This window comes from Eurytemora carolleeae, unplaced genomic scaffold (assembly GCF_000591075.1).
Source record: "Eurytemora carolleeae unplaced genomic scaffold, Eaff_2.0 scaffold967, whole genome shotgun sequence".
Lineage (NCBI taxonomy): Eukaryota > Metazoa > Arthropoda > Copepoda > Calanoida > Temoridae > Eurytemora > Eurytemora carolleeae.
Window position 1 is genome coordinate 93,784 of NW_019396890.1, and position 23,167 is coordinate 116,950.

General features: G+C 31.8%; 2 protein-coding genes across 2 annotated transcripts in view; one reads left to right on the top strand and one right to left on the bottom strand.

The window, feature by feature from the left end:
* LOC111709818 (uncharacterized) overlaps positions 1–7,020 on the bottom strand; it is a 29,569-nt gene extending 22,549 nt beyond the window's left edge. Inside the window, exons 1-2 of the mRNA XM_023483732.1 lie at positions 6,713–7,020; positions 2,848–2,928 (exon numbers count right to left, since the gene is read on the bottom strand). Of these exons, the coding sequence (XP_023339500.1) occupies positions 2,848–2,928; positions 6,713–6,791 (160 nt within the window). The 5' untranslated portion in view covers positions 6,792–7,020. The remainder of the gene's footprint in view (positions 1–2,847; positions 2,929–6,712) is intronic.
* Positions 7,021–12,313: 5,293 nt separating this feature from the next.
* LOC111709816 (uncharacterized) lies at positions 12,314–14,937 on the top strand. The gene is made up of 3 exons (XM_023483729.1): positions 12,314–12,467; positions 12,667–12,756; positions 14,778–14,937. The coding sequence occupies exons 1-3, from the start codon at positions 12,354–12,356 to the stop codon at positions 14,892–14,894; spliced, it is 321 nt and encodes a 106-aa protein (XP_023339497.1). The 5' UTR covers positions 12,314–12,353; the 3' UTR covers positions 14,895–14,937.
* The last annotated feature ends 8,230 nt before the right edge of the window (positions 14,938–23,167 follow it).

Genomic DNA, 23,167 nt, shown 5'->3' on the forward strand with positions numbered 1-23,167 from the left:
GAAATTACGGATTTATGTGCTGCAGACTTTCAAAGGAATTATGACACTTTTAACATAAAAAACGATATGTTGCTGGTCGTTGTTACTTTATTGGTGAAATTATTTTGACAGACCGTTTTATTTTTCGATTTTTCTTCAGATCCTCTCAATTTTAAAGTTTCTAGGTACAGACCCTTTAATGCTGTGACTTAATGGTTCTTCAGATCCTCTCAACATTGAGGTTTCTAGGTACAGACCCTTTAATGGTGTGACTTAATGGTTCTTCGGATCCTCTCAACATTGAAGTTTCTAGGTACAGACCCTTTAATGGTGTGACTTAATGTTTCTTCGGATCCTCTCAACTTTGAAGTTTCTAGGTACAGACCCTTAAATGGTGTGACTTAATGGTTCTTCGGATCCTCTTAACTTTGAAGTTTCTAGGTACAGACCCTTAAATGGTGTGACATAATGTTTCTTCGGATCCTCTCAATTTAAAAGTTTCTTGGTACAAAAGCCGCAATGCAAAAGAGATTTCTGAACTTGAAAAGTTTTTGTGAAATACTTTAAATTTAATTATGTTTGCTGATATATGTAAATTAACTTGTAATTTTTGGATTAGAAAGAGCTAAATTAAACTTATCATAAAATTAGATTAACCCATTGCGTCTCCTTGGCCAAGAGTTAATAATTATATTTTTATCATAAGTTCTGTCAATAAAAAAGTTCTCAAATTGGAAGCTGAATATTTTTAAGGCAAGAGTTAGAAACTAATGAATAGCGAGGTATGAAAATAGTATGGCTGAATCAGTTCCTCAGCTAGTGAATAGTGAGACCGAGATTGAACTGATAAAGTTTAACTAACGACCAACCTAATGATTCTACTATTTTCCGAAAGTTTGTCTCCTTTCTTTACCTTTCCCAACCTTGATCTTCCTTCATATTATATTATTCTTGTATAATATATTCTTGGTTAAAAACTTATTTTTTAGAAACAGATAAAACTTCAAAGCCCTCTTTGTTCACTTTAATAATATGCAAAATATGTTAAACTATGTAAAATGTAACCATAGATTGCACAGATGGAAATAAGATGTTCCACGTCTAAACTATGTAAAATATAACCATAGATTGCACAGATTGAGATAAGATGTTCCACGTCTAAACTATGTATAATGTAACCATAGATTGCACAAATTGAGATAAGATGTTCCACGTGTAAACTATGTAAAATGTAACCATAGATTACACAGATTGAGATAAGATGTTCCACGTCTAAACTATGTAAAATATAACCATAGATTGCCCAGATTGAGATAAGATGTCCCACGTCTAAACTATGTAAAACGTAACCATAGATTGCACAGATTGAGATAAGATGTCCCACGTCTAAACTATGTAAAATGTATCCATAGATTGCACAGATTGAGATAAGATGTTCCACGTCTAAACTATGTAAATATAACCATAGATTGCACAGATTGAGATAAGATGTTCCACGTCTAAACTATGTAAAATGTAACCATAGATTACACAGATTGAGATAAGATGTCCCACGTCTAAACTATGTAAAATATAACCATAGATTGCACAGATTGAGATAAGATGTCCCACGTCTAAACTATGTAAAATATAACCATAGATTGCACAGATTGAGATAAGATGTCCCACGTCTAAACTATGTAAAATATAACCATAGATTGCACAGATTGAGATAAGATGTCCCACGTCTATAAGCGTTTACAGATGTTTTTTTACCCCCTTAAAGGGACTGTACAAGTAAATTCAAAGGACCCCCATGAATAGAGATGCATGACCGATTCCCAATGGTACCTTGAGAAACGATCTGAACATTTTTGTATGCTGTAAAATTTTCTTCTTTTTATATACTAAATAAATATACAACTCACAACACAAGTCTTTTTTATAAAAAACTACATTTAAAAATAAGAAAGTTTCAACAAAAAAATAATTAAATAAATTAATACATATACTGCTGGAAACCCGATAGGAATTATCCGAATTAAACCCTTCTAAGCTTAGAAAAACGAAGATTTCTTTTTATAAGATAAGTTTTCAAGGGTAACGTTGAGTGATTCTTACGGTTTAGGGGTATCCCGGAGAATATACACATATAATAAGATGTAACTTCTCTTATAATACAAGAAATACTGTCTGCATAATCTCTGAATTGAAAATATTGAGAACTCATTGATCAAATTTTAACGTATTTTTCCTTGTACAGGATCAAACCATCAAGAATAAGGCTTACATGACGACCAACCAAAAAATCTTCAAATACTACGACTTAAAGGTTTAATCTATAGGTTAGCAAATAATTTCGCAAAGAAAGAAATTGAGTTTTTGCCACAAACTCTGATTTTCTTATCTCTATATCTTGGCAACTCTATGTTGTAGACTTTTGATATTTCAAACTATTAACTCTTTTTGATCAAGTAATCTAAGTTTGAAATATCAAAGGTTTACTCCATCAGGTTGCAAAGATATATGGATTACAAAATTAGAGTTTGTGACCAAAACTCAATTCATTTGAAAAGCAAATTTAAAACTTCAAACATATGCATTTAAAAACAATCCTGTAAGTCCTAAATAGCTTTGTAGGGAAATATATCCAGTGTACATGACAATCTAAAATGTTCATTGTACAAACTACAAACCATTTATTGTCTACCAAATATTATCAATTTTAAAAATTCACAAAGAGGTTTAGGAAAAATCTCATGAAGTATGAAGAGAAGGTGGAATTCATCGTTCAAATGTACGTCGGGGTGTATGTCCGTGTATGCGTCTGTGTATATATTTCCCTTAAGGTAAGTCCGTGAGGATGTCCGTGTGTACGACCGTGTGTACCTGAGAAGAAATAGTAATGTCCTGTTCTTTTGTCCAGATAGTGTTTAGGTCGAGCATTACACTTCTCTATTCTGGGTCGAGCTGAAATATACATTCATTAGTTTTTTATTAATTTAATTAATTAATAATTCATTTAATAAAAATGGAGATTTTTTATGATCAAGTAATTATTTAAAGTAACTAGATATTTAAATTAATAAAACAATAATAATCTTGAAAAGTCCTTTAATTTTAATATTTTCTGTTAAACCTAAAAGTGATAAGATCATTAAAAGTATATCAAACTAGCTTGAAAACCCAGCGTTGCCCAATTTTCCCGTCAAAAGTCGACCCACTAAACGTATCTCCCGAGTTCCCCAATCAAAAATTGAGGCAAATCGGTCCGGGGTTTCTAATGATCGGACACACAGACAGAAAGATAAACAAACAGAGGTTACAACTTTAAATGTATATACCAGGGAGTAAGGAATAAAAGGAAGATATAACTGACGCGGTTCGCCCTACCATATGATTATACATGCTTTGCAGACGGTACTCTATTTGTATATGAAATATTCAGAATAGGTTATTGTATACGCAGTAATTGTTACATCAGACAAATATTTCTTATACAAATGAAGTACCGTCCGCAAATCATGTATAATCATATGGTAGGGCGGGCCGCGTCAGTTATATCTTCCTTCTATTTCTTACCCCCTGGTATATATAGATAAAGACTGAAAGTTAGGGACTGCATACGAAATCTCAAGATATCCTATTTTAATACAATGGTCTGTATAATTCACAGCAATTGCGGCTAAACCTTTGTAAAATCAGTAATGAATGAGAGGCCCTTATTTTTCTAGCTGAAAATTGATTACTTTAATTGCTTTGGTTTTCTTTAAAATTGACATAAATATTAATGCATCAGAGACATTGAATGAAACTCTTAGAATTGAAAATTATTCAAAAAATAAAAGGAATTACATAATTTGCAGAAGTATTCATTTATTTATTTTTACGGATATTTGACAATTTTAAGCACAATGTTCAAAGCACAATTTGTTGGTGATTAACTTTTTTTGTGTGTAAAGTGAGTTTTACTCGAAAAGATTCATTTTTTATTCGAGATTTTATATGTTCAGGTTCTTTGGAAAATTTTAATGACATTTTTATTCTCGAGAAAAATCATAATATTCATAGTTTGATTCAGATGGACGTAAATGAATATGTTCCCAAAAAAACCTTCTGATTTAGTTTCCTATGGACACGTTGCAATACATTGTACATAAGGAGGATATTCATCTAATCAAATCATCTCATGAAAATAAATAACATTTAATCACAAAGTTTATTTATGCCCTGGGTGGCCTCTTTTTAATCTATGGTGAACATATCCTGTAACCCATATATTCCAAGTTGAGCTGGAGTAAAATTTTCACTATTTTCTTATGGGTTTAAAAGTAAAATTTCACCCCAACTCAGTACACCTTTCAATATTTGCGCATTTTTTGCTATGAAGTTCCCGTATTCTTTTGAATAATCATCTTCCGCTATTAATATTTGGGATTTTCTTTAATATGTACTTTTAAAAGTTTAAACTTTATATTTTTGTGCCATTTTTGTGTATTTATTTATTTTGTTAGTTTTTACATATGAATTCATACTTCTTTCTTTCCAGGGCATAAAAATATCTAAAACCCTACTGGTTAAAGGGGGCTCGTAAAGTATTTTCGCCAAAAATATTTCTTTTTTTCTCGACTTTTTTGATGAGATTTTTAACCCTCGCTACGCTCTGGTTAAAAATCTCATCGAAAAAATCTCGAACCCTCTCGAAAAAGAAAAGTTTTTGGCTCAAATACTCTATACCTCGCCTCCCTTCAACCAGTATAATTATAAATATAAATAGTTATTATGCATCGAATACGAAGCAAATTGAATTTATTAATTGTATCTTTAAAATTTCATTAATATATACATAAAAAAGAAATATTGTTTTTTTTAGCGCCAAAGGAAAAACATATTTTGTTCATTCTTTTTATAAAGTTTATTACAAGTCTTCGTAAATTCTAAGCAAAAAATCTCAAAACATTAAATGAATAAGGTATTCAACATTAGTGATAATGGTCTTTTATACATGATTAAGCTATATTATTTCTAAAGAAGTACTTTTGAAAATTCTTATTAAATTTTTTTTAATTCTCGAGAAAAAAAAAACGTTGATATTCATAATTTACTTGACGTCAACGAACATTGAACAAATTTCCAAGAATCATTTTATGTAGTTCCGTCTGATCACGTTGCTTTAACACCATCTCTTACATTATTATATTTTTTAATCTCAAAAAATCGTATTCAATATCAAATAAAAAAAAAAAATCTCGCAATTATAAATCGTGCACTGCGGAAAATTGTTTTAAAGAATTTCGTCACAAGGCGATTTTAATTTCAAAGAGAATTCTTTTTTTTCAAATCTTTAAAAATTACCCTTTACCTGAAATTGCAGTTCCCTATACCAAATATAGAATACATTTGAAAATCTTAATTGTTTTAAAGGGAGTGACCGGCAATGTAAGGTAGTTGAACTGAGTATGCAGTATTGTGGAAACCTGCTTTCGAATTTTTTTGAGACACATTAAACTTTTTAAAGATCTGTAAATCCTGAGGTTGAGCGCAAATTCGATGCTCAAAACTCCTACTTTGGGGGTGGATACGTTTTCAGAATTAGTTTTTTTTAAATTATTAAATAAAGACGACATAAAATGTGAAAAAGTTCTACAATAAACCCACAGACGTCATGTATAGGAACATGTTGAGAAAATAAAAATTAATCGAAAATAAGTAATCTTATTCAATTATTAGCTTCTATTATCTCATTATTCTGGTTTCTTATTATTCACAAAGATTTTCGCAGATTTTCTAGAATTATTATTGAAAAGACGACCTTTCTAAGAAAATTAGAAATTCAATATAATAATGAAAACGAAATAATCGATTTTAGCATTGATTTATTAAAAAATTTCTTTTGAGAAATATGTTCCTAGCCATCCAATTTATAGATTACTGTATAATTTTTACTTTATTTTTCGTTGTTGTTATTTAATAATTAAAAAAAACTAATTCTGAAAAAGCGTATCCACTCAAAAAGAAAGGAGTCTTTTTACTGTTAAATACTTAAAGGTACAATTCTTTAATTGCTTCTTCATCCATTTTGAATCAGATTGGAATGGTTTTGCGGATTTTCTCATTTGAGTTGACCGCATATATTTATAACAAAGAACATAAAACCAATCATATACTTGACAGCAACTGTTTTTGAAATTATAAGGAAGTTATCTTCCATTAAAAGGAATTGGCTCTTTGCAACAAACTCTGATTTTCTAATCCCAATATCTTTGGAACCCAATTTCGTAAACCTTTGATATTTCAAACTATGACTTTTGTTAGATTAAAAACTATAAGTTTGAAATATCAAAGGTTTACGAAATTGGGTTCCAAAGATATTGGGATTAGAAAATCAGAGTTTGTGGCAAAGATTCAATTCCTTTTAATCTTTGAATCTTTATCAGTGTGAAGATATCGTTGTGTTTCGAGCTTGAACATTTTTAAATTTTTATAATTTTCTCCTTTGTTTCTGAATCAGAAATGTGCAAATAACGTTTACGAAGAAACCACTAAATGAGCGAAAATAATGAATTTTCTAAGAGATGGAGATTTATGCATTTAAAAGTACGTCCCTCTAAGAAATTACATTTCTCAGGACCTTTTTTCAACTATTCACATAGCAATCTTTCCAAATTTCCGAACCAGAAATTAACGGGCACTGAATTCTTTGGCACCTAAAGTATAAAAATAAAAAAGGATTTTTTAAATTAAAAAAATGTACCTATAAGTCGTCCCGATGTTCGAACCCTTGAATCCGCCAAAGCGAAAAATAAAGTAAACATAAGAATAAAACTTAACATTTTAATTTACTTTGTTCACTATTTATTCACTGATTCATGAACATAGTTCCGTCCATGGTTTGGCATAAAACAACAATTCCAAGAATTCACTAGTTTTCAAATTCACGCATAGCGGGGAAAATATGTAACCACAAGATCTTGTTAACAATACATACAGGCAACTGTAGTGTTGGCGCCGCAACACTAAGCGCCGGGTGTATAGTTTAGGCGCCAGTGTAGTATATAGGCGCCAGCTAAAGTCCACCACTGAAAAGTCCCCACCGGAAACAATGAGCTGATGTTGCGGGGGTAGACAATATTTTCATCCCTTGGTTAACCAGGGTAGACAATATTTTCATCCCTTGGTTAACCAAGGTAGGCAATATTTTCATTTCTTGGTTAACCAGGGTTGGACATTTTTCTATCACTTGGTTAACCAGGGTGGACAATATTTTCATCCCTTGGTTAACCAGGGTAGGCAATATTTTCATCTCTTGGTTAACGAGGGTAGGAAATTTTTCTATCATTTGGTTAACCAGGGTAGACAATATTTTCATCCCTTGGTTAACCAGGGTAGGCAATATTTTCATCTCTTGGTTAACCAGGGTAGGACATTTTTCTATCACTTGGTTAACCAGGGTAGACAATATTTTCATCACTTGGTTAACCAGGGTAGACAATATTTTCATCTCATGGTTAACCAGGGTAGGACATTTTTCTATCTCTTGGTTAACCAGGGTAGACAATATTTTCATCCCTTGTTCCAGGGCCCAAAAGGCTATATAGCACAAATATGTGAAGTACACCTGCAGTATGGAAACAGTACAACAAAATGGCCGTTTTACACTTTTTTCTAGTAAATTCCACTCTAATATATATTCTATTCTCTTTAATTAAATCCTAGTAAGCGTGTAAAAGAAGGAACAAAAATAATATTTATCTCATATTTTTCTGGTTTTAATTTTTCTCTAATATTTTAACATATATCTAAATGCATTCTATGCTCAAATTCTATCATCTGCAGCTAAAAAACTGTTCTATAGCGAAGAATGATAAATGATAAAAGTTTTTTGAAAAAAAACTTAATTTCCTTTTTTCTTGATTCCTTTCATGTTCTCCTTTTCAACTTTTCATTTTTTTTCTTTTCCACGGTTGAAAATGCCATTCATTCTTTTTAATCTACTCTTTCATTTTCCATTTTCAAACATTCTCTTTCTCTTTACACTTCTTTTCTTTCCCTGAATATTTGCCCATCCATCCTTTCCCTTTTTTATTCTTTTTTCCTAAATAGCCTATTATTCTGTAATCCCACCCTCCCTTTCTTTTATTTCCTTTCTATCCCCCCTCTTTTTCCTTTATTTCCTTTCTATCCTACCTTTACTTTACTGTATTTCCTTTCTATCCCCCTTTCCTTCATTTCCTTTCTATCCTACCTTTACTTTACTGTATTTCCTTTCTATCCCCCCTTTCCTTCATTTCCTTTCTATCCTACCTTTACTTTACTGTATTTCCTTTCTATCCCCCTTTCCTTCATTTCCTTTCTATCCTACCTTTACTTTANTTTCTGTTCTCAAATATATTGGCAATAATTGAGGAGTAAAACTTATGATTTAAAGAAAAAAATCGCGATACCTAAATGGAAAGACGTACATTGGAATCGGTTTAACACAAATCAAAGAATCCAGACATGTTTAACGACGACCCTTCGTTAACAATCGTTAACATAATTGTCAATAAAATGTTTTTCTTTCAAAAACTATCGTTTTTACAAAAGCGATTGTTTAAAAAAAACAATCGTATAAAAAACGGTCACAAATCGTTTTTAAAAAAACGATCGTTATTCGTTTTCTAAAAGTTCAAAACGAGTGGGTCGTTTTTAATAACGATCGTTTTTTCCAAAAACGAAACCATCGTTTTTGAAAACGATTAAAAAACGAAACAAAAAACGATCGTTTAACGATCGGTTTCAAAAACGATTAACAACCTACATACACAGCATGAAAGCAAGTCTCTCCCTTTAAAGATTTTTTGAATTTGTGATTGTTTAAAATCTGAAAATTTGGAAAAAGAGGAAAACACGAATTAAAAAAGATGAAATATTATGTAATTTGATGAGATGGGGCACGTTAAGTTTACGATACTCTCTGAAAACTTTTAGGTCGGGATCAAAGGCTGAATCTTTGTGAGTAGGTACATTGAGTTCTTGTGAATACGGAAACGAAACCAGTTTTTTATTACATATTCCAAGAACAAGATTAACACCAGGGGCGGATACAGGATTTAAGTGAGGGGGGGGGGGGAAGATTTTTTAGGAAAAAAAAATGGATAATTAGGAACAAAAATCGTGCCGCAGGGGAATTTTTTTTTTTACTTAAAAGACTCAAAAAGAGTCAAAATTAATGACTGAAGACTAAAAAACTAGATTTTTAAATTTTAGGAACAAAATTAAAGGATTAGAACAGGAATTTAGGAACAATTAAAATATTGTTCATGAATTAGGAACAAAATTAAAGGATTCGGACAGGGATTTAGGAACAATAAAAAGATTGTTCAGGAATTAGGAACAAAAATAAAGGATTAGGACAGGAATTTAGGAACAATAAAAAGATTGTTCAGGAATTAGGAACAAAAATATAGGATTAGGACAGGGATTTAAGGTGGGTCGGACACAGGAACAGGAACAAAAATAGGAACATTAGCAATTTAAGAACAAAAAGAAATTATAGTTATACTTAAATGCATGAAAATTAGGAACAATATTACAATTTTGATAAATGAGTATTGATTAAGGAACATTACTAGATATGAACAATATTATAACTTAACTTACAAATTTCTAATTCTAAATTTATCGTTAACAATAACATTTATCAAATTGGGAACATTTTCGCCTCGAAATCTCAGGGGGGGGGGGCGAATGTCCCTCCTCCCCCCTTGTATCCGCCCCTGAATTTAACACTAATTGAAACGAAATTAAGGTTTCAGAAAATTTAGTTGACCCTATCACGGCTGCAGGGGGGGGGGTGTTTTCCACCCCATGTATTTTTTTCTAAATAACTTAAAAACAGCTTACATTAAAACGCTTAAACTTCTTTACTTTTTAACTTCATAGTTTTTAATTAATTTTGAATTTTTTCATGTATATGATAGAGTGGAGGACAGTCAAACGGCGGGTCGGTGTTTAAAAAAATCAGATATAACTTTTAATTATTAAGCTGCAGGGCTAAAATAAATTCAATATTGAAATATGGATGTAAAAACATCCCTAACATTCTAACATTTAACTAAATTAACCCCCCCCCCCCTCCCACCCGTAACTTATAAAAAGTTTCATTTTTTTTTATTTTGATATTATGGGATACAAAAAAGTGTACGCAGGGTTGGGCACCAGTTGAAACAGAATTCCTGCGAGATGATAACAGTTATCAGCTGTATAAAACTATACATGGTCTCAGCTTCTTTACCCACTGCAAACCCTACAATTACAAGATCTGTCATCAACTCAGAGGAATTCGTTCTTGACAGATGCCCAACCTTGCAACACTTTTCTATAGAATAATATTGATAAAAATATGTAAACTTTTGAATTCAATTTTTTTTTGTTCTGAGTTTTGTTTTCTAAAAACTACATCAAGTTTTAATAACGTGCTACTATATCTTGTAAAATGTAATAAAACTGGTTACGTTTCCGTACTTTTTGGAGTTCAATGTATCTACTCACCAAAGTAAGCCTTTAATATGACAATCTCTAAGGTTTATGTTATTAACTATGGTATATGTATCATTGTATTTATTGAATTGAATCAATTTTTATTTCAAATTGTTTTGTTTTTTTTCAATAAATAAAACTTCCAATAGTCATCTAGAATATATATTAGTCAATACATATGTATGTAGGGCAGATTAGCGGATTGTCTTTTCGAATTTCGCCTTTTATGGAATAGTAATTCTGGAATCTGTTCTCCTGTCAGATTATTTATGGAATAGTAATTCTGGAATGTCAGATTATTTATGGAATAGTAATTCTGGAATCTGTTCTCCTGTCAGATTATTTATGGAATAGTAATTCTGGAATCTGTTCTCCTGTCAGATTATTTATGGAAAAGTAATTCTGGAATCTGTTCTCCTGTCAGATTATTTGTGCACCAACCTTTTTTTCTTTTTCACATTTTACTCTTCAGTTAAAGCCAATACATTATTTATTCTTGAGAATGGAAAAAACTAATGGATATCCATTGACCCCCTTAACTGCTTAATATCCTGAATGTTTGGATGAGTTGGCGCTATTTTTCCGGTTTACGAAATGGAACCCTTAAATATTCCGTTTTACAGAATAGAACGTTCAGTTTCTATTTTCCATTTCGTTTACCGTAAATTTACCGATTTTCTCTTTTTCGGAATTATCCCGGAATTCCATTTCCTGAAAAAAATGTCCGGACACGAGAATTGTAAATTACAAATATTTTATTTCAAAAAAAGATAAAAAGGTCACCGAATGACTCACCTTAATGAATTACTAAATGTACTTTGAAAAAAGTGCTAATCCAAGCTTTATTACAAGGAACAAACCAGAAATGATCGTTTTTTATTGTTTTTTTTTTTTTGTGAAATCTTTAGGATGTGGTATTCGGTTTCCATTATATCAATTCGTCCAATACTTCAATATGCCAAGCAGACATTTTAATACTAAAATCGTTACATCATTTAAGTATGTATGTCATGAGTATTTTGTAACACCTGATTAACTAATGCTCCAAATTACGCAAACTGTAGTTGAGAATAAGTAACACAATTTAGCCAATCCAAGCACTCAAATATGTTTCATGGAGTTTCAGAGACCCAGAATACTAAAAACGTTCATCAATCCATCGCGGTTTAACTAAATGAAACTTAAACAGCCTTTTATTCCAAACACAGTTGGTACTATTTGATAAAAAGCAAATTATTAAAAACTAAATTTCAAAAAAGTATTCAAGCATGACAAAACGTTTGAATGTTTTAAAAAAGTAAATACGCTTTGCTATCAGTAAAACACTAGGGATCTACAGCACGAAACATAAAGACTGGGAAATTTCAGAAATTCTCAGACTGCGATGACAAAAAAACAAATTCAATTCTCAACGTCATTTAATTCTCTGGTATGGTTTCAAGGCGTTTGCCGAAATTTCTATATAACACTAAACTGGGAAAAATTCCCCGTATTTGCAAAAACTGAAGATCATGTAAGGTGCCTCATAAAATATTTATACTAAAACACTGTACAATTTGTACCTTATCTAAAATTTAAATGTGTTTCATATGCAGTTAAAAATATACTCTTCCAGGAAAGTTTGCACAAGATTTTAAATATGTACAGTTCTTTCAAAATTTTCAGTATTTTGAATGCCGTCCTTAGATTTAATTACTTAATTTGTAATTAGAACGTTCCTAACGAGAAAAAAAATATTTTTATCGTTATCTGTATATTTAGTGATGAATACATTTAGCTAATAAACAAGTATTTGACAAAATTGTAGTTAGAAATCCTTGAGAAAAATATCAAAAAATCCGCAAATTAAATTATTATTGAACAATTTTTTCAGAATGGTAGGGCGAGGTAAGAAAAAGACTGCTAGAAGGAGGAGAGAGGAAGAAAAATATGCAGAAAAAATTGTTGAGGTCAAAGAGGATATAAAGGCTATGGCTAAACGAGTGAAGGTAAGCTAGGCTTAATTGAAAATATATATTTGTCAGCAGAACTAAAAATTCTTTTTATTAATTTTGTTCAGTGACTTTTTGCTAGAGTACATAAACCAATATGTGTTTCGTTTTATTCTTTATTAATTGCAAATTTGATTAAACAGATAATACTAAAAATAGTCATGGTCAAATTAGATGATTGAGTAAATATTTGTAGGAGAATCGAAGAAAGGTGATGACCTATTTTGGACTTCTCAACGGATCTGTAATTATTGGCGGAGCCATCGAATATGCCGTAAAAACTAAGGTTAGTAAAACACTTTATAAAATTAGAGGTTCAAATTGATTATGTTCGTTGCAAAAACTTTTATCTAAGGGATCATGGAAAAAGTATTCTCACAAGAATTGTATAAACCACTATCTCTTAATTCAAAAAATTTGAATTTGATACAAATCCGGAAATACATAATCCTAATATTTATGATCAAAATAAAGATGTAATTATTACCACTAGCAATTTATGTCCATTTACTATATGAATTTACAATTCACAGTTACCTTGCAATCATGCATTCTGAGAAAAATGAAATGTTTATATCTAAAGATAGATAAACTTAATATTTGTGTATAGATTTTGTTCATCAATCATAGTTAATCTTCATTATGTGATGTTCTGAGAAAATACTATAAAGATAAAGAAAAATAAACTTTTGAATCGTTAATCTTAAACATAGATCTCGATATCTAATGTTGGCACTTTTAAATTTGAGTTTCAATGCTTGATCCCTTCATTTTAGTTATCCCTACATATTATCACCACCACGGAATATCCCTGCAGGTTATTACCACCACGGGATATCCCTTCAGGTTATTACCACCACGGGATGTCCCTTCAGGCTATCAACCATGGGATAACCCTGCAGGTTATTACCACCACGGGATATCCCTCAGGCTATCACCACCATGGGATATCCCTGCAGACTATTACCACCACGGGATATCCCTTCAGGCTATCACCACCATGGGATAACCCTGCAGGTTATTACCACCACGAAATATCCCTTCAGGTTATTACCACCACGGGATATCCCTTCAGGTTATTACCACCACGGGATATCCCTTCAGGCTATTAACACCACGGGGTATCATTGCAGTTTATTACCACCACGGGATATCCCTTCAGGCTATTACAACCACGGTATATCCCTTCAGGCTATTAACACCACGGGATATCATTGCAGGTTATTACCACCACGGGATATCCCTTCAGGTTATTAGCCACCACGAGATATCGAAGAGGAATCAGATTAATGAATAACATTCACAGCAAAAAGTTCTAACTTTATAAAAAAAATAATGAAGTTGGGGTGATATTTTTTTGGGAGGGAATTTTGTCCCCTTTTTCATCTTTACGGTCAAAGGAACTAATTTTGTAATTTCAAGCAATTCAGTCCATCTACAAGAGGACATATCAGATTCACAGCAGTACCCTTTAACCTTGTTCTCATTAATAATGTAAAATATATCTAGATATAAAAAATGCAGGTTATTGTATAGAGAAAACAAATTGAAAATGATAAACTTTGAAGAGAAGCTGAGTGATATATCTAGTGCACTATTTCTTTTCAGAAAAAAATATCAAAGAAATCTGACATTACAATTTATAAATTGAGAGTTACTTGAAATTACATTTACACTCTACACTCTACACTTTACACTCTACACTCTACACTCTACACGTTCTACACTCTACACTCTACACTATACACTCTACACTCCACACTCTACAGTTCCTTCATGTTTATTCAATTCTAAAGTGAAAAACACCAGTGTTTCTAATAATATCATTTCTTCTAAAAAGACTTGTATCTATAAAATAAGACAAGACATTCATATATATATATATATATATGTTGCCTATAGCCGGCCAAACGGCTGGACCGAATGGGCTGACATTTTTTGTGGACACTCATGGGTGGCCGGGGGGTGTTTTAGGTTAAAAAAAGTGATTTTTTTTCCCACGGGCAACGCCGGGCCCTTCAGCTAGTTATTAATAAAGTATCAAACTGAAAACTGAAAAAAATCCCTGATAATGTTTTAAAAGTGAAAATTTGTACAAAAATATAGATGATTTAATAATTACTAAGGAAATATATAATTGTGAAGGAAAAATATAAAAATAATCTTTATTTTGCATTAATTGAACTGATTACTAACCTCATTTTTCTACATTAAACAGACATGTTTATTGGTCAACCCTCTGGTTGCAAAAATATATGCCGTAATTAGAAAACTAGAGTTTGTATTTATATTTATTTGTTTCTCTAGTGGACAAGGCCTGTGTTTGGTTGTGTATGTATTGGCACTGTACTGCTCGGAGTGTCTAGTGTATATTACTGGAACAAGGAGAAGATTGTTAAAAAGGCATTAAACAGAATATTCTAATAATCAATAGTTTTATTCAATTAAATTGTTGTTACTATTTAAATCTGTTTTATTTTCATGCATTAAGATTTTTAAAAATATCCAAAAATTAGAATTTAATAAATTTTATCTACTGATCAATTCGTAAGTTATGTATCTTTATAACGGGTCAAATATTTTAAAGTGCAGTTAGTTTACGTAAAGTATAAAAAAGGGTCAATTATTTTAAATCGGACTAGCAAAATTAAGAATTTTTTTGTTCAATGAGATATTATTTTCAGAACAGATTGGGTTAATTTTTGTTTATTTTTGTTTTTAGTTTTGTTTCTAATATTTTATGCTAATGTAAATGTAAATATTATCAAAAGTGTTCATATTCAGAAAAGAACCTTAACTGAATCCTCAAATTTCTTTACGACATTAAGTTTCAATGAAATTGATATTTTTGACCGGACAGGATGAATTTGTCCTATAATGTAGAAAAGATATGAAAGCTTAATGTGAAAAGGGTTAAAGTCATCTGAATAGATATCTGTAAAGATATATGAGTTTGCTGTATAAGTTATTCACTTTTTCCATTTAAAAGTTAGAATTTATACCTTCACTATCTACATTACTTTATTCTAAAATGTTTCCTTCTTCTTATATACTCCACTTAGTTGTAAAGCTAGGTTTTGAAGTAGGATATTCTATCTTCTGATTGTATGAAATACACAAAGTATTTTATCTAACCTAACCTTATAACTTAACTCAGTCAAATTGGTCCTTTTCTTATAAATAACGAGTCAACATTAAATAAAATCATTATTTCATAAAAACTCACAACCCTTTAAATAGATGTAGGAATAGGAACACAATGAACACAACTTAAAATGAGAGTTAACTAGCTGACAGGTGAACGCACAAGACTACAGTCTGACCCATTGACTTAATCATCTCTGGTTTAAACTAAACATTATGAAACCAGACTAAACAAATATGGAGATATCAATTGTGATCAAGTAAAACAGAACTTACAGTTCTTGCGGTTTCTCTAACATTCTTGGTCGCATTATCAACGTAATGAAGACGACATTCCATTTACAATTTTGATTTATATCAAGCTTTTAATCAGCAAGGATACACAAAAAAAACATGACAACACAGAGAATATTTAAAATAAAAAATCTTCTATTTAATTATTTCCAATCCAAAATTAAATAAAAAGGTCTCCTTCATTGTATTGAAATAATCGCCGACCACTGTAAAAAGTGACTAGCAGAGTTAAAACCAGCAGTTTCGAAGAAGGAAATTGTCAAAATTCAACCATTTTAAACAACGACGGTATTTACTTCATTAAGGTTCAAATAACGGTTTAAATGGCAATGATTGATTTCTCTCACTAAAAACATTTAGTAGAAAAGGAATGGAAACTTAATGAAAGGGTTTAACTTCTTAAAATCTAAACCAACTTCAAAATCATTATTTTTTTTTCTTTGACATTTTTAAATGAAATAAAACGTGATAATGATTGTTTATAATTGACATGATTAAGGTGCCGTACATACACGTGACGTGAATGTTGTTGTATAGTGCTAAGTTTCCAAAATATGTTATTAAAAAACATGTTTTCAGATAGTTTGTTTATTTGTGTATTTGGTTTATGCGCAAACATTCCGTATTTCAAAATAAAAAATATGAAATTATTTTCTCCAATTTGATCGGTTCAAAGAAACTGAATAATCGCCACAAAATATATTGCTCTAATAACTATCGTGAAAATCTTTGATAATTTAAATTATAAATTATGTTCTATTAAATAGTCCAGGTTTGAGATATCTAGTGTTGACACCATCATAAATTATAAAATTAGAGATATCTTTATCTAGCATTTTATCGAGAGTTTATCTCATAAAAGTACACAGGCTTTTGGTATCAATGTATTTTCACTTTTATTCATATTGGATCAACTCTAATTCAAAATCTGTAGAAAATGGTGTAAACAGCTATACATTTTTTAATATTTTAAATATTTAGTTCAACAAAAAAGTCTAAAATAGAAAATGCGAAAAAATCTTTATTTAACGGGTGTAAAGTTGTAAACGGGTTTCACAGTTTCCAACAGGATTCTTATACATATTTCCAACAGGATTCTTATACATATTTCAAACAGGAGTCTTATACATATTTCCAACAGAATTATTATACATATTTCTTACAGGATTCTTATACATATTTCCAACAGGATTATTATACATATTTCTAACAGGATTCTTATACATATTTCCAACAGGATTCAGAGCTCAACACTTTAAACATTTGTAACCAGATTTGATTGGGTTGTTAATCTTCTACATCTAAAATAAAAATACATATCAGTTTGTAGACACAGAAGAGGATATTCAGTGGGTTCCATCAACGATACCCACTTAAAGGGACTCTTTAAAAAATCGTTGCCTAATCAAAGATAAATACGAGATTCTTCTTTCATTTATCAAAATTGGTTTTATATAAAAATAAGTTGCGATTTGTGGATTTACGATTCGGAGACAATGAAAGAAATTGTAAAGTAATCAGCAAAGGAACTGAGTTTTTGCCACATATTCAGATTTTCTAATCCAGCTTTATCTAATCCAGCTTTATCTAATCCAGCTTTATCTAATCCAGCTTTATCTAATCCAGCTTTATCTAATCCAGCTTTATCTAATCCAGCTTTATCTAATCCAGCTTTATCTAATCCAGCTTTATCTAATCCAGCTTTATCTAATCCAGCTTTATCTAATCCAGCTTTATCTAATCCAGCTTTATCTAATCCAGCTTTATCTAATCCAGCTTTATCTAATCCAGCTTTATCTAATCCAGCTTTATCTAATCCAGCTTTATCTAATCCAGCTTTATCTAATCCAGCTTTATCTAATCCAGCTTTATCTTTATCCAGCTATATCTAATCCAGCTATATCTTTATCCAGCTATATCTTTATCCAGCTATATCTTTATCCAGCTATATCTTTATCCAGCTATATCTTTATATCTTTGCAATCCAATGTCTTAGACCATTAATATTTCAAACTATGAAAGTTTGAAGCATTAAAGGTTAACGCCATTCGTTTGAGAAGATATCAGGATGTGAAAATTTGAGTTTGGGGCAAAAACTCTATTCTTTCTATGATAGAAATATTCCTGATTGATATTCAAAATTAGGTTTAAAGGGCATTCTAAATCAGACATGCCAATTTTTAGGTTTAAAGTTTCGTTTACAATCTCTTTAAGATTCTGGGTGTGGTGGGTTCCTGGTCACGGTGTATAGTAGTTGGCAGATGAAATTATCTTGAAGGGAATTAATGTAATAAAATAATGTTTATGAATAAATAATCTGACATCTGAACATACTTAGGCTTGTTCTACATTATTCTTCAGGGTTAATTGCATTCCCATAATCCTAAACTATCCTTGAAGTTTGGTGGTTAGGAGGGCTGGAAGGGGAGGGGGGGGGGGGTTGAGAATCAGAAGTCATGTGGAAGGAGGTTATAATTAAGGAAGGAAGATTTTAAGGATTAAGGGGGGGGGACGTGGAGTGCTCGTATTGAATTTACTTTCTTAAATGTTTGTTATGATTTATTGTAAAAACAAAATTCATTGTACGTCCTGTTCTGTTTAGTAAACATGGCCAGGTTTAAATCTGCAATAATTGTTTTTGTCTGTTTCATGTGCGTCTTCTTTGTGTTATGTCGGCACATTATCGAACGGTTTCCGATTATCTTCATAAAACCAATTTATTTCAATACCACTCATTAGAATAAGCTGAAAATGGTTTAATTGATTCACGATCCCATAACTATACGGGAATTCTCTATAAAATAGGATGTGATAGATAAAGTTTTCTTATTTCTTAAAAGAAAGAATAAAGTTTTTAAATCAATCTTACAGTCAATAGTATTGAGTTTCCTTCCTCCTACTAAATGTTCAATGAAGTTCATTTCTTTCTAAAATGCAAAACTTAATCTTTCTTACGATAAAGTCAATAGCGAAGTTTAATGGTGTGTTTAGACTTTGCTTACAATGTTCAGACACAGAATAAACATTATTAAGATTTTATTACACATTTATTCAAAATAAAATGACCCTCCAAGACGAATGTACAATTCACAACGGTACACTTTGAACCTATTGCCATTTATCCATTAGCTTAAAAAGTGTTTAATTCTGACATGAAACAATACGTCTACGGTCCTTTACAGTTAAGTTTTTTTAAGAAACTGAGATTTTGCCACACACTAAAATTGTTGGACCCAAGAAAGGAGTTTCTCGAATAAAATAACAAAACAGGGCAGCTAAGGTCGGAATTTGAAGGGTATTTATTTTCCCAAAATATCGATCCCGATTACTTCGACTGCTACACAAACAGAATATAAACCGTCTCCAATAAAATCGATAATAATTGAATCTCTTTATTTCCTGAAAAATTACATTTGATTAGTGTGAGTACATATAGTGAAAATAATGTTTATATTGAAAAAAATCTTACGATCTAATGGATTGAAGGCGGGTACAAATTATGGTATAAACAGTACTAAAAAGACGTTTTATCTTCTGAAATAAAATGACAATTAATTATCAATGTAAACAACTATTTTTTTATGAATATTTTTCTTTTGTTTAACTTTTTAAAATTGAGTTACTTCACGTGAGGTTTGTTTATGCTATCTGGGAGGTAAGGTTTGGTTTGGTGGTCTCCGAGAGACAATTTAAGTTAAAGACGACTTTACAACGGAGAACTCATTGTTTAGGGTTAACAAAAATGGTCTTATCCTTTTACATATCTTTTAAATCTTGGTGTAAACCATTGATATTTCAAACTTCAGACGTTTTTTAAAGTAGAATTCATACCTTGAAATATTAAAGGTCTATCACATTGCAAAGATATATACAAAGATTTATGGAATTAGCTTTGTGGCAAGAACTCAGTTCATTTCCTAAGATTCGATATCAGAAGAGCAAGGACTTCAAACCTCATTTTCTCTTCAATAAGGGTTGCCATAATTAGAAAACATGCAAGATTTAAAACCAAATCAAACATTAATTGTATGTGACCCTGATGTCCGCGGCGTTGCCCGTTTAATTTTAAAACTGTCCAACAATGGGTGGAAAATGACCTTTTAAACTAATATATATTATGTATCACATATTTCATGTTACCATCTGTTTTTATTTTCTATTGCAACTCTCTAAGTTACGGTTTGGTTGATTTGAGCAACATTCATTTAATCAATTTCGACTTCGACGATAAGTTCGCATAGTTTTTTAATCTATACCCGATAGAAAACTGATCATTATAATTACTGGGGACTTTCTGTGCAAAAATCCCTCCCTCCCATTCTGCATGGAAAACTATAAGGTTGGGTGCATTAATATTTAATAGCCGAGTTAATGGTACTTCTCCCTGTTGGATAATTTACAGAAAAAAAACCTGAACATTCATCCATGCAGTGAGATATACGGTCAGGAGAACTATTCACTCTCCATGATACAGGGCTTGGATATATGGTCAGGAGAACTATCCACTAACCATGAGACCGGACTTGGATATACGGTCAGGAGAACTATCCACTAACCATGAGACCGGGCTTGGATATACGGTCAGGAAAATTAACCACTAACCATGAGACCGGGCTTTGATATACTGTCAGGAGAACTATCCACTAACCATGAGACCGGGCTTGGATATACGGTCAGGAGAACTATCCACTAACCATGAGACTGGGCTTGGATATACGGTCAGGAGAACTATCCACTAACTATGAGACCGGGCTTGGATATACGGTCAGGAAAGCTAACCACTAACCAAGAGACCGGGCTTGGACTACTATCTGATCTAAAATGTGGAATATTTCGTTTTTTCCTGGTTTCACAGTTTAGTGTTGGATTTGAACTTTTTCCTCTATTATTTCTCTGACAGAAATCCGCTTGTCACTTGATAGTGAAACCACAATCAAAAATAATCAAATGGCAAACAGAATATGATGGATACCTTATTCCATACCTCTCTTTAACAGACACAGCTGTTAAGGTACTATTGTGAATTAAAGAACATAGCACTTTAAATTGAGGGTTCCTTATTATGTCTGCATTGCCTTTATGGTAGATCAAAAGGTTTACAGAAAGTTTAAATTTATTGGATTTGAAAAAAACGTCAGAGTTGCTTGGAGATCTTGAAGCAGTACTTTTTATTGATACTTCAATAAAGAAAATAAAGTAAAAAGAAAATTTTACGATGGTGTTAGGAAAGCAAGCTGTTGGTGGGCGAAAATTTGACAATTTATTCTGAATTATTAAATTACTTAAAGTAAAAAGTGGTGACGTGACTCTATCCATTGTATTTTAAAATTATAATAAAAATATTTGCAAAATGAAGTAAAAAGTTTGTAAAGTACAGTATTAAAGTTAAATGTTTAATTCACTATGTCCGTAAAAATATAATTGAATTATTCAGTAAATATATTTGATCTTTGAACATAAGATTAATATTTTTAAAGTGGAATAAAAACTCCGGAATTTTTAAATGCCGAGTAATGGGTATCGTGGCTCATCGCGTCTTTTAGCTGGAAATGGTTTAAGGGGGGGGGGACTTCTCTCCCCATCTTTTATATTAAACAAAAATAGACCAACCAAAATTAAGTTTTATCGATATGGGTGCCAGCATGCAGCCGAATTAACTTTTTAGATAACAAATTCATAGAGAATTGCAGGTATGACATAATAATACTTGGTACACATTCTATAAAAAAAGGTGGGGGAGGGGGGGGAGAGAGGCGGGCGCATATTATTGTTTAATGTTCTGAATTAAATATAAAGTTTAAATTGAATCACCCTCATTTACTATAACCTTTAATGCTATACCTTGGAACATTTGATAATTTAATTGAACATTTGATTAGATTTTAGGCTGGACTAAACTCTTTAAACCTTGATTTTATTAGACTTAAGGCTGGCCTAAACTCTTTAAACCTTGATTTTATTAGATTTCAGGCTGGACTAAACTCTTTAAACCTTGATTTAATTAGATTTCAGGCTGGACTAAACTCTTCAAACCTTGATTTAACTAGATTTCAGACTGGACTAAACTCTTTAAACCTTGATTTAATTAGATTTCAGGCTGGACTGAACTCTTCAAACCTTGATTTAATTAGATTTCAGGCTGGACTAAACTCTTCAAACCTTGATTTAATTTAGTCATGAAGTTGAGTTTAAAATATTTGAGAGGTTTTGCTTCAAACCTTTCATTTTATATTCGATGCAGATCAACACAAGTCCGGAAAAGTGCAAATCAAATTAATTTTACTTTCGAGTCCATTAATTTCCCGTAATTCCTAGCAAATCCCACAATTCCGTGCAATTCCTTGCAAATCCGCACAACTCTTCACGCAATCCCAAGTAAATCCTCCCCATTCCGCGCAACGGAATTCTTGGAAACTCTAGCTGCTAAGCAAATTGTGCACGGCTATTATTCGCACCCAAACGATCCATTAGTTTCGTAATTTTTAATGTTAAGGGATATTATTAAATGTTATTAAAATCTGATTATATTAATATGATATTAAAAACGCATAAATAACTTCCAGTATATATATTTCTTATAACTTATTACTAGAGGGTTCAGAACATGAGTCTATCTCGATATCACATGTGTAGACTGTCCGTCAGTACAATGCCCCGTATCCATTCTATCTCATTCCATTGAATCTTGTGGAACTTGTTTAAGGCGGTCAGGCATCGTCTTAACCTCAGACACCGCCGACACCTCAGACACCTTAACCCCAGGGGAAGGAGGCAGTTGTGGAGCGGGAGGATATTTCGGAGCAAGAGGAGATGCTGGAGGGGGACAAGGAGATTGTCAGCCACTACATTTGCAGCTCCAGGAGTAGCCGAGGTATAGCTTGTTAGCTCCAGGAGTAGCTAAGGTTTAGCTTATTAGCTCCGGAGTAGCCGAGGTTTAGCTTATTAGCTCCAGGAGTAGCTGAGGTTTAGCTTATTAGCTCCAGGAGTAGCTGAGGTTTAGCTTATTAGCTCCAGGAGTAGCCATGAAGTTTAGCTTATTAGCTCCAGGAGTAGCTGAGGTATATTTAATTAGCTCCAGGAGTAGCCGAGGTTTAGCTTATTAGCTCCAGGAGTAGCTGAGTTTAGCTTATTAGCTCCAGGAGTAGCTGAAGTACAACTTATTAGCTCCAGGGGTAGCCAAGGTTTAGCTTATTAGCTCCAGGAGTAGCTGAGGTATAGCTAATTAGCTCCAGGAGTAGCAAAGATTTAGCTTATTAGCT